The sequence below is a fragment of the Alosa pseudoharengus genome, unplaced genomic scaffold (assembly GCF_046254945.1).
Source record: "Alosa pseudoharengus isolate Yale_2024_CS ecotype anadromous, Long Island Sound unplaced genomic scaffold, YU_APseudo_1.1 YU_APseudo_1.1_scf_3, whole genome shotgun sequence".
In the NCBI taxonomy this organism is placed as follows: Eukaryota; Metazoa; Chordata; class Actinopteri; order Clupeiformes; family Clupeidae; genus Alosa; species Alosa pseudoharengus.
In genome coordinates, this window is record NW_027468718.1 from 32427810 (window position 1) to 32441127 (window position 13318).

Here is a 13318-nt window from a genome sequence, read left to right on the forward strand (position 1 = left end):
GTGGAGCTCTCGAGAAACAGAGATCTATGTGATCAGTTTTAGATTGGATTAGATTAGATTCAACTTTATTGTTTATCTTAGTGTTTAGCTATGGCAGATGGTGGAGGCAATCATAAGACAAACTAAGCCATGCATAAATAACTAAAAGTCAATCTTGCTAATAATCGCTATCATACACAAGCGTCATAGACAAAATAGTAATAATGGCTGTGTTTGCCCGTATCAATGAAGGCGTTCATCTGTTGTGGTTTTGTGAGAAACAGCAAGGGAGGGTGACATGAGCTTTCTGTTGGAAGGTTTTGATGCACTCTCCTGGACTGCCTTTCTTTCCAGTGAGACTGAATTCTTCAGAAGTTTAGGAGTTGATCAAAGCGAACAGGTTATTGATCGCTCATGTTGTTTTTGCCCTTCTCCTCTCAGCGTGTCGCAGAAGTACCCCCCGGTCAAATTCCTGTCTGAGAAGGACCGCAAGAGGATTCTGGTGAGTTGTCAAAACACCGCTCTTGAATATCACTGCTACCTTCCCCCAAGAACACACACACACACATGTACACAAACACATAGACAAAAAACACATACACATACATGCAAACACATGCATGCACTAATCTTTATACCTGTTGTGTTATCTCTGATCTTTGTCCTCCAAATACATCATGTGAAAGAATGCTACAGTATGAGTCATACATTGTTTTATTACATCATGCCTCTATCATGATTGCTCTCCAGGAAATAACCATACAAAGAAATATTTCCGATTACTTTTTTTTTCTTCAGTCAGACAATCCTTTCTCTTGATTGTTTCCCCAAGATTGCTCAGTCTAAATCAGAGCACCGGTAATGACTGTGTTACCTGTGGCCCTGCTTCGAGACTGGAAAACAATGAAGAAAAATGACTATCACTATAAGTGAGCCTTGACGCCTATGCTCTAGGCATATCGCCAGAAGATATATGCTCTAGGCATATCGCCAGAAGAGATACATAGGTACAGAGACACATAGACAGGCTATGAAAAGGCAAGGTTCTGAACAGCCCATCCAAGTGATTGTACTGCTTTGTTGCTGGGTTGGTTGAGGGGAGGGAGGGGGTTTGTCACAAGGGGCAGCTTTCTCCTCCACTCTTTCACGCTCCGCTGACCATGAAGACGAGCAAGCAGTCGGCAAAGATGAACAAGCAATCGCCTGCTGTCACTGGGCTGGCCGCACACCTGCCGTTGTAATAATCTTAAATAGAGCTATTTGTTACATTTCAGCTGATTTAAAAAGGAAAAATCACTTACCTTTCTAGGTAGTCTAAAATGACTTTTTTTTTTTTTTTGGGAAGATTGACTGCTTTCACTTCAATTCACAATCAAAGCCTGCAAAATTATAGAACATAAGAAACACTATACCCAGAATACGAATACCCAGAGCTTTCTGCTTGACTCCCTCCTGTCTAACTTCTCTACTCTGTCCACCCCATCCAGATCACCGGAGGGGCGGGCTTTGTGGGATCCCATCTGACCGACAAGCTGATGATGGATGGCCATGAGGTTACCGTGGTAGATAACTTCTTCACTGGCCGCAAACGCAACGTGGAGCACTGGATCGGCCATGAGAACTTTGAGCTGATCAACCACGATGTAGTCGAGCCACTCTACATTGAGGGTAAGGCTATCTCCATGGCTCGACGTCAATCTGAGGCAATTTGGCGCATGTGTTATGGCAAGAAATGGGAAAGCATGCAGTGATCAGCTATACTATTCAGACTGACAGCAGGTGGAACTGAATATAAACTGCACATTTATATTCCTTTAAACCATGAAATGACCTTACATACCAGTGACAGTAAGACTTACCAGTAGTGAAGCCAGAGCTTAATTACCCCACTGACAGTTGTGTGTGCAATGTTTCCCAGTTTAACAGGCATCACCAGGCTATAATTGCATTCCAAATTTTTTTTGAAAAAAACATTTAAAGTCAATCATGAAAATTGTGACCATGAGGTGCTTGATTCTGATTCATTGGGCCAGTGGACACTGCAATTAATACATGGTTTTGTCTTAATTTGCATACACAATGTGGTTTGTATACAATAGGTCTGGGACGGTAACCGCAATACCGCGGTCACATGACGCCTACCACGGCAATACCTCTTGTCACCATCATTACCGCAAAAAAAAGAAAAATCTGTGAAACATGCACATGTGTGTGCATAGTGTGTAATGTCGTGATGTGTTATGTAAGGGACCATCTTGCTTGTGCATTTCTGAACTTCTGGAATTCTCCTTATACAGTAACTGACTTAACATTTTACTTTTGTTAGAGCCACTTTTGTTATCTGCTGCTTACAGTATCGTTCTCCGTATCTTTTACAACTTCTGGTATAGTTGAATAACATTATATTATGTATAAAAACACTTCGCGTTCATGTTTTGCGATAGACTTTGCACGTGCGTTTCTGAACTTCTGGAATTCTCCATCTAAATTTTGAAAATATGACCAATGATTCCAAAATACAGACTAACCCCACAATGCAGACTGGTGATTTCACAGTCATACCTACAAAGTAGAGTTTTGGAGAGTATTGAGGCCTCTTTTCTCAGATCTTTCCTAGGAAGCTTGGAGAGCCAGAACATACCCATTTGAGAGTACCAATCCATAGTACATGAATGTTAATTACAGGCTTTGGTACTCATGATTGTGTGAAATAAGGACATTATGATCTGTATTAGCAATTTTTCATTAGATGTTGCCTCGGTAATGTAATCACTTGAGGTAGTATGACCATTGATGAAACATGGCAAATTACTTTCTGGGAAAAGTGAGCTGTCATCATGCTTCTCGGCAGTCGATGGTCAGCTGTGCTTGAAACAGTAATTAAGAGCCGCACTGATCATATTCATTGAAAATCCCAAATGACATCATTGGACCTCTAAGAGCCAATTATTTGAAGACATATTCCCAGAAATGTCTTTGTTGTCTTCATGTCATTGCAAGACGCATTTGCATAGATGGGTGTTTCTCTATAGTGAGGCAGAGCTCAATCATCAGTTGGCCTTCAAAGGCAGAATGAGTGGTCTGTGGAGCTCTCCATTTGCAAAACTCTGTCCTCTCACCATTTATTCACCTCTCGACCTTTTAAAAAAATGTTTCGCCTCACACCTCTTGGTCTCGCCCAAAAATAGATAGCAGTTTTCTCTGTCTCTCTCTCTCTCTCTCTCTCTCTCTCTCTCTCTCTCTCTTTCTCTCGCTCTCTCCCCTCCAAAGAGATTGCAACCAGTTCCTGTGAACATTTACACCTTCAGCAGATGACAACCGACTCGTCTTTTGACAGAGTTTTCGTCAGCTCTGTCCTAAGGGACTGGTGGGAGATATAAAGGGAAGGGAAGAAAGGGAAACACACTGGATAGTGTATCTTTGGGAGTTGCTATTTGCCCAGCAAATGTATGTGTAGACTGTGCATGCTTAATATAAGAGCCTGTAAATAGACGAGAGTCTAGAAGGAAAGGTTGTGGCTTGCCTGAATTTCAGTTCCTTGTTCCTTGTGTTGATAAACAGCCTTATATTTTCCCTAGGTCTTTATCTACATGAAAGGCCTGTTTTATTAGGCTAAACCTCACAAGTGGAATGAATCAGTGCTTGGATTTCACTTTAGAGGTAGCAGGGTCGGGTTAGCTTACAGTCACTGTATTTTCTCAGAACATGAAAGGCCAGTGTCCCCTTTCTTTTATACAGCTTTCTCATCTTAGTACTTCTTGCTCTCCTCCCAGCTTTATGCTTTTGATGTTATTCTTGGTTGGAGAAGGATGCATTGGAATGTATGTTTTGCAGTTAAATTCTTGCGATAAGCAGTTTAAAACCAAATGAACATTCTACATTTACCTAAGAACACTTTTTTTAATGCACTGCATTTTATATTTTTCCATTAACATCTGCAAATTTAAATGCAAGCAGTTTAAACTTACAGATGGAAAATTCATGGCCGAAACAAATTATTATTTCCCAAGTAGCATAGTTGACACACTTGACATTGACAGGAGGATTGGCTATATAGCAAATGTATAATGGCATTCTGGGCTCAAAGGACACTATGAAGAAAGAATATTGTTGGAATTGGCTATTGGAATTGGCCCTTTTGGGGTTGGGGATTCAAGGGAAGCACCCTTCAGACACTCAATGCACTTGGTGTTGATGGACCCCTGTCCCCCCTTAACAACTTGAATAGTGCCAGAGCAATCTCGTGTGTGTGTGTGTGTGTGTGTGTGTGTGTGTGTGGCACTGAAGTGGCAATTACTCATAGCAGCCTTTTGTGTGTTATATATTCATAAATAACCGCACAAATAACTGAAAAAATGGATGAAGGTGATCTGAGCATGGATGGTTACTTGAAGCTTGAGGTATAAAGTGTCTGGCTGACTAGACTTAGGGTTGGAGGGAGAGGTTCCACTGTGTTGCAACGCTGTGCATTAGTGACGGGGGATATAAATTTGGGAGAAGTGCGAAGGTGCTCCGCACAGCAGCTTTAGGGAGGCGTAAAAACATTTCCACTTCCTTCAAGTGTGAATTGAAAAAGGATTAGGCACGATGAAGTAGATTAGACAAAACTGGGCTGTTGAAGAGTTTGTAACCCCTGTCAAAGTCAGGTCGGTGTGCTGACGGGTTGGTGGAATAGGAAGTTGGGGGAGAGCTGTGACGCAGGTGAACCTGAAGCCAAGAGGCTCAGCCAAATGTACTCACCAGGTGCTGGAGAAGGAGGCAGGGAGGAAGTGGGACTGTGGGAGAGGCTCGATGTGAGGGGGTAAGGGGGGTTGATGGAAGGAGTGCAGAAGTGTCACCTGTTTTTAGTATGAATATTGTATCTGCCTTTGGTGAGCTGAGTGTGTGTGTGTGTGTGTGTGTGTGTGTGTGTGTGTGTGTGTCTGTGTGTGTGTGTCTGTGTCTGTGTCTGTGTCTGTGTCTGTGTGTTTGAGACAGAAGGCAACCTGATTATTGTGAGAAAAAAGCCTCTCTTTATGATTACCGATTGAATTAGGTAATTTCTTTTCATTCTAGCCTAATATTTGTGGTGTGCAGTCTGGGTATAAAGATATGAAGTAATGCATAAATCATTAATTAATTCATGCATGAATTCATGACAATTCATGTACCCTTACCATAAAGTGTTACTGCAGTCTGCAGTACTTCTGTTAAAACATCACATTTGTGTGTTCTGTCCTTTTAATGCACTGTCAGTGATTGCACCCATATTAAAAGTCAGCTCCAAGAAATAAAACAGAATTTATCTTGGATAATGTTTTGAGCACATCTGTTATACACGTAATGAGTCATTCTTTATCAGATTACCCAGTTAAATTAAAAAAAAATTCCCCCTGAAAACCTATACAAAACATATAGAGCTATTCTAAATACTGTTTTCTTTTTTAGTTTTGAATCTACAGCCCTTTGAGATGCATTTGTCTTGCTTTTAAAGCAACACCAAAGAGTTTTTTGTACCTTAAAATAATGTTTCCAAAATCGTTTCAGTGGTTCATCAACTCGTAACAGGGTGAACGGCACTTTCTGCATTCGCTTCGCGGCCCTCTATCGGCTATTACCGCACTATGTAAGTTTGCTGCATCGGGTAGCGGATCTGTAGTTCGATGGAATGAGACATGAGAAACTACAAATTTCACTTGCATCTGATGTCGCAATACATCGTACTTTCATAAAATCATGCAACTTATTCTACCTTGTCTGTGGACATTGTTATTTGCAAAGCCGGTGCTGGATAAACAAATAGTGCTTTTTACTAGGACACTAGGAGTTTTCCTAGTGTCAGCTACCGGATTCCTCAAAATGTATTCATTCATCGAGCTATCGATTTTGTCGAATTAAGTGGCAGTAGCGTTTGTTTGCACCATCAGTAGATTGCTAAGGGAATTGGGCACCGTGTGTTTATCTGGCTTATCATGGGAGAGTCCCCCCCCCCCCAAGACCCATTGATTGGGAAATCTCTCATCTTTGGCAAGACGGTAGCAGCCCTGGGCCTGACCGAATTGGTGTCTAATCTGTTGTGTAGTTTGTGCAGGCTCACAATATCCTGTATGTATGTACTTCTGGCATGTCGGAAATTTTGGTCTCTCAAGTGTGAGCAGTCAAGCATAAAGCGTGAGCACAGCAATCTGATTGAAATGGTGAGATACCATTTCGTATGCGACTGGAAAAGAATACTGTCTTTGTGCCAGTCAAAATAAAGGCGAAGAGGTTCACCCTAGTTTTCATTAGTCAGAATCAACCATGCCTTCAGGTCCTCCGACCGGCAATCTTGTCATCACTGGATTAAATGGGAATGGCCAGTTCTCTCCATTTTCTATGCTCTTATTTATGAAAGTGTTTTTTCATTATTTATTTATCTCTTGCGGTGCTCCGTGCTTCCTCTTCCCTGTGTGCTGACTGTGTTAGTTACCAATGCAGCAATCATTTTCCCATCTGGCTCGCACATTGCCTAAATAGCTTATCAGCTTGCACCCATATGTATATTCATATTTATGATTTCCCCCCTATAATGAGCCAATATGACTTTGACCAACAGCTTGTGATGTTCCTATGTTCTCACTGAAGTCAATCACTCAAGGTTCACATCTGGTTTTACAAAGCTATTTTGTGTTATTCATTTAATTTTAACTTACTGTTTCTCTCTCTCTCTGTCTCTGCCTCCCGTTCCACTATTTCTCACAGTGGACCAGATCTATCACTTGGCCTCTCCTGCCTCTCCCCCAAACTACATGTATAACCCCATCAAAACACTGAAGACCAACACCATTGGGACCTTGAATATGTTGGGTGAGTCCACACAGTGTAGTTAATGGAATTCCTTTTTGGAATCATAAAGACAAATCCAAATGAATGAAGTCATACAATTAGGTATATTTCATTAGCAAAATTAACTGACAGTTTGTCCTGGCTGAGTTCTCTATGATTTGATTGTTAGTTTAATGTGCTACAGTACATCAGACTCCAGAACAATTGTGCCTGTATTATGTCTGTCTTTAAATGGGTGCAAGATGTTTTGACTACACATAGTTTACAAAAAAATAAATGTTTTGGACAACTCACTCCTTGACTGGCAAGATGGCGGCGAGCAGAAAAACCAAGTGAGTTGTTCAAAACCTTTCTTTTAGTAAACTCTGCGTACAAAAACAATGTTCTCAATGCTCAAGTTCATGTGTAGAGACATTGATGATACTTCGATCAAAGTTTCATGTTGTGGCGCTTCAGACGTAATTATGCTTTTAAACGAAAGTTTGACTCGGATACATTCACAAAAACACCCTAGGATGCATTTTGGTGAGTTTGGTAGTTACGCTTTAAGACTGATTTTGCAGCTGAACTTTTGTTTTGATAGAGAATTTCAGCAGTTGTGTTGTAGAAACCATGTCCTTTTTACCTGTGCTTGATCACAATTTCCTAATGATGGCCATTACAGACAGGGAAGGGAAAAGTCTACTTTGAAAAGCCCAGTACATCGACATATCTGATTTCAAAGCCAACAAGAAAATTTTTTTTCCTGTGGTTATTTAAACAGTTTGTTATGACAGTAGTATAGTGAATATGTCCATATACATGCAGGCATATAGGCCTCTAAAATTATTTATGTCTTGGTAATGACTACTAGAAATGTGTCCAGTGTTTTACCTGTGTCCAGTGCACCTTTAGTCATTCAAAAACCCAGACCAGTCATTAGCTGCTATGAATCTGAGGTTATGTTTTGCCCAAATTTAGAACTGGACTTGAAATTGGAAGTCTTATCATAAGCCCTTTTCCCATAAGATTTTCACATTTGCAAATTATCTTTTTAATGGAAAAAGGGCTATAGTTTTATTTCAGACTGCATTATTTTTGATACATGCACTGGTGGTGGAGTGTTTATCATTAATAACAAACAATTGATATCCTACAGTTGTACAGTGATTTTCTTTTGACCGATGTGTTTGTTCTGACTGAAAATGACACTGCCACATGTCAAAAGGTTGTAAGACAATGGCAGAAACATGGAATCAGAAAAATAAGCATTTTTATCTTTTTTTTTACGTTTTTTTATGAAAAATGGTGCGTCCAAAATGATTCATACCCTTTTTAAATAATCAATGGAAACATCTTTATTTGCCATCACAGCTCTCAAAATGGTTCTTGTAATACCTACCAAGCTGCTCCATGTCACCACAATGAGCAGCAATCCAGGTTTTGAGGCAGTAACTATTCTTTGCCATCACTCTGGCCTTGTGCTCATTTTTTAATGGATAATTAGGATTGTGACCTGTTATTGCATCCAAATTGCATATGGAAAATCACATCCCACTATGTCCATTGGGAGGGTTACTAAAAGAAACACTTCAAATAAGTGCATTCAGTCTGTCTGTGTAAAAGACATGTCTATGAAATATCTATGTGATGCCTCAATTTGTCAGAGTATAGGCTGTGCCCTGTCCTGAAGATATGAACACTTGATGAAGACACAATGTTCCCTCTGCATCACTCTGCTATTAGGTGCTACTACAGCACAGGTATATATAGATGGTGTGCCTTTAAAAGCCGTACATTTTTTCCCTTGTACACTTTGGGTGAAATGTATGATTATGGTGAAATAGCATGATAGGTATTTTCTCAAGTGTTTGGATTAAATCATGGGTTGCATCTCAGCCACTGTTGCTCAGTTTTGTCTGCTCTCTCTCTCTCTCTCTCTCTCTCTCTCTCTCTCTGTTTTTCTGTTTTCTGTTTGTCTGTCTCTGTCACTTTCTGTATGTCTCCCTATCTCCATCCATATTTCACTGCAAGAATATATGTTTTCCTCATCAGCATGCTGTGCTAGGCTTTTGTCTCCTGGTAGAATAAGATGGTTGATTATTCCTCTCCTCCTTGTTTAACAGGATTGGCCAAACGTGTCGGGGCACGTCTGCTTCTGGCTTCCACATCCGAGGTGTATGGAGGTGAGTTTTAACTGCAGGGTACCTCTCTCTACAGATAGACCTCTTTTCCATCATGACTTGCTCCCAGTACAAATGCACAGCTCTTCAAGCTTGGGTGTTTTTCTTTGAACAACTCACTTTAGGTACATTGGGTGCAGGACTGTCTTGGACTCACTAGTATTTGGACTCAGAATTGTCTTGGTCGCAGCTATTGGTCTTGACCGAGTCCAGTGGGCTTAAAATATTTATTTTTCTAAATTATCTCCTTCAAATACAAATTTATTTATTATCAGAATTTTAGTCTGGTAACATGCCCTTTGGATTGTAATGTAAAAGACGCGATAATGGAATTTGATTTTTTTCCCCTCAGTATCGTGGGTCTCTCATTTTTTACTTGAAAGTCTTTGGACTCTGTCTAGTCCTGGTCTCAAACCTCTTTTGACTCAGTTTTGACTTGGTCTGGACTAGAACTGGTTCTTGGACTCAATCCTGACATGTTGTGCTAGTCTATCAATAAAAAGTATTTTTAATCATCTTGAAACCTAAACTCTTTTGATGTTTATTATAGTGGAGAGAAATGTGTGTACTTGTCTGAACCTGTTTAGGTGTCTGCAGCACAGGCTTTTTTTTTAATCAGAATTGACCAGGGTTGTTTCCTCCAATCACCACCTCACATCAAGACGGCAGACCTCTGCTCATGTTGTTTAGAGGGTACAGCATCTGCATCGAAATCTTAAGTGGCAGGTTCAAGGTTCAGATTTGAAAATGTGTTTCTGATTGCCTTTCGCCCTGTCCATTTTCACAAATATTGTTTGATGCTTGTTTTTTTCTGTAGTATACTTTCAAAATAAAATACTTCAGATATCAACATCAAACCAACAGCCTACCAACAAAATTTCCACATACCACGTAAAATGATAATAACTGATATAGTTGTGAAATTTAACCACTAAGTTTTTCAGTCTAACAATTTTGTCCACTCCCATTTTCCATCACACTTTTTCCATAAATATGCTATAAAAAGTACATTATGTACAAGGATGCAACTTAACCAGTCTCACTTAAGTGATTTTAAGTCAAGGAACAGTATACACTACATACATTCTATGCAAATGTTTAACCTTATACTGATGGCGAAAACTACATTTCTTTTAGATGTCACACACATTAAATATTGGCACTATACTACACTACACTATATATAAAAAAAAAAACATAAATAATAATATTTCAATAAGGTTTAATTTTTAGGCCTCTTGAAACAATGGGCTTACCCTGGTTGTGAAACTACCCAACCTGAGCTCGGTTATGCTTGCCCTGATATTCATTGGTGTGAGATGCCCCTTGGAAAAACATTGTCAGTCCACACTGATAACTTCAGGTAGTGTTCTCAATTCCTATGCCTTCCCACCCAAGAGTCTGTCACCTTATACATAGACCATTACAAAAGCAGGAGGCTTATGTCAGTCAGTGCATGCTACCCATAACCTACACCTAACCTTGCTTCTACGTGACGGGAAATCTTAAAACTCAGACCAACGAATGTGTTGGGCAATAACTCGGCAAGCTGCAGAGACAGGCCAGAATGCAATGAGGTGGGCAGTCGTGGTGTTTATTTAGTCATAGGTAAGTGACATCATCTGAACTCCACCTGGGGTGGACAGTCATGCAACTTCATTCATTATGTCGAACTCTTCTGTGTATCTCAGTGAAAACAGAACAGGAGCCTCTTGGGAAATGGAGTAGGATGCTACATATCTTATAAGACCTCTCTCTCTCCTTCCTCTCTCTCTCTCTCTCCTCAGACCCAGAAGTCCACCCTCAAAATGAGGAATACTGGGGACACGTAAACCCCATTGGTCCACGGGCGTGTTATGACGAGGGCAAGCGTGTTGCTGAGACCATGTGCTATGCCTACATGAAACAGGTAAGTTCTCCAAGTCCCTCTATGTGTAACAAGTAGCTAAAAAAGACAAGGCTGCATGGCTACATCATAGCCATGGTTTACCAGAGCAGCGGTTCCCAACCTTTTTTCCCCGCGTACCACCACCTACATCCTGACTCGGCTCCCGTACCCCCACCATCCGACACATAAAAATGTCACGCATTCTATTGATGCATTCCAGGCATCATGTTTAATTAGCCGCCCTACATGATAACAAATAACAAAATTAAAATGTGCAACTGGTCTATGAGCTCTCACACTAAAGAAACAATGTAGAGAACAACATTATGAAACACAAAGAACAAAGAGAACATAGGCTTAAGATTTTCAAAAAAATATTTTTGACACCTTTCTGACATTGCTCTTTTCATCTTGTGTATCCCCTAGTGGAAGCTCACGTACCACAGATGGTACACGTACCACAGTTTGGGAATCCCTGTACTAGAGAGTAGATAATAGATAATAGTTTATATTTGAATTGAGGCTTTTTTTCATATTCATGATGTTCAAGAATTGGCTCATTGTGACCCACCAATTGCTTCAAACTCTGAAACCATTGTCGCCCCATAAACACCATTGCACATTTATAAAGTGTAAACGAAAGCTTATGCAAGTCACTAACCTCACCTTTACAGTCTCTTAGCCAGTGGGTGCAGTTACTTCTCCTTTGTTATAGTCCAGTTCAATACCAGAAATTGAAATGATTGCTAGGTTCTTGCATCGTCATACATTTACTGTATCACAATATAAATTTATGAAGCTAATATTTTTGAAATTACATGTCGTTTGTTTGTTTTGTTTGTGTGTTTGTTTGTTTGTTTTTAAAGCAGATTTACCCTTTGAGCTATTTTACATTGAAGGAGGTATATGGGAAAATAACCCAGTTAGTTTCCCAATAAATACATCCATGCAGCCCATCAACCACTTGTATGAACCGTGGTGAATATAATAGCTATCTAACAAGAAGACATTAACTGCATTATTGTGTTATTTTATTACAGTTGTTAAATGTAAAAAAAAAAAACAAGGAAAAACATTTGGTTGAATCATCTGCAGTCAGCCGTTCATAATAATGCAGCAGCTGTAAGGAGAGCATTCTCCACCAATTTTTAACCATCTGAGGAGTTGTGACCAGCTGTGTGTCAATCAGGGATTAACTGTATAAGAGGTACACTACATTGCTTTGGTTAGCTGAGGAAGCCCTGCTTTGGGGTGCTAATGGTTTTCATAACCCTGTCTTGTCACCATCTTTGACAACACATTTTCAGACAGAAATGCAGATGCAAATGTTAGTGCATGCTTTCTAGCTAACTAGCTGTCAACTAGATGTCAATTACTTGTGGCTGCCTTGCAACTACTGTGCATATCCTGTCAGTGCTGTTCACTTAGAGCAGTGTGCAAAGTGTGATACCAAATAGATCATATAAAAAAAATCAGACCAAATAGACATACGCACACGCACAGAGAGACATACATACAAACACACACACACATTTTGCATACAGGTGTAAACTTGCGTAAGAGGTTAGTAGCGCTTAGGGACTGTTCGTTATTTATTTAAGGGGCTACCGGAGGGATTTTGAGTGCTTCAGTCAGAAGTTGCATGACCCTCCCTCGCCTGCAATATTTTTTTCAATGACCTTGCGTCAGAATTTAAAAAAAAAACCATGACCCTCCCCTGCCATTTGTCAATGTATTCCGCCCGGGCTGCTTTGCGCAATGAAGACGTACTGGGATAATATTCTTAAATCAACCACTGCTTTCTGATCTTACAATCACACTCCACCAAGATGGTGGCCATTTCAGTAGATTTACTCACTAACATTGTTGTGGAAACACAATAAGCATGGAAACTAAATGCACACTTCCTGCATAACTACATTACTTCAAATAAGTTACTCCTCTAGTAAACTAGTATTGACATGAAATAAAAAAAATAAAACATTGAGACCATTCAACAAAGCACACTGGGTAATAACAAATTCAACACATGGTTGCTATGGACTCGTCTCTAGGCTTCCTCAGTCATTGTATATTTTAGCATAGGTAAAGCTGCCGAAGCTGAACATTATCCAAAACTCCATTTCTCAGACAAGCGTCAATTTGGGAGCTTGCATGCTACTACTCCTTCCTTCTCAAATGCCGTGAAAAGTTTCACACATGTTTTACAAATAATCACAGAGACCAAAACATACCTAACATGCCAACTTGTTCCGGGTTTATCGCATATTTTAACTTTTCCCCCGCTGTCTTGCCGTTTTAATATTTCCCGTAGAATATCCTATATTTTAATACTCTCATAACATTAGCCCTGCCATCCGTCCTGTCTCTTTGTTGCCCTGTTGCTACCCCCTTGCCCTTCCAGTGAAACAGATGTCTTCAAATCATCGTTTTGCTTGCTTGAAGGCGAACTTAGAGTGATGTTAACCTATTTAAGTTGCATAGT

At 40.1% G+C, this 13318-nt stretch overlaps 1 protein-coding gene across 1 annotated transcript in view; it reads left to right on the forward strand.

Annotated features, from left to right (window-relative positions):
- uxs1 (UDP-glucuronate decarboxylase 1) overlaps positions 1-13318 on the forward strand; it is a 58598-nt gene that overhangs the window by 17285 nt on the left and 27995 nt on the right. The window contains exons 5-9 of the mRNA XM_076264054.1: positions 421-481; positions 1467-1647; positions 6700-6804; positions 8889-8948; positions 10733-10854. Of these exons, the coding sequence (XP_076120169.1) occupies positions 421-481; positions 1467-1647; positions 6700-6804; positions 8889-8948; positions 10733-10854 (529 nt within the window). The remainder of the gene's footprint in view (positions 1-420; positions 482-1466; positions 1648-6699; positions 6805-8888; positions 8949-10732; positions 10855-13318) is intronic.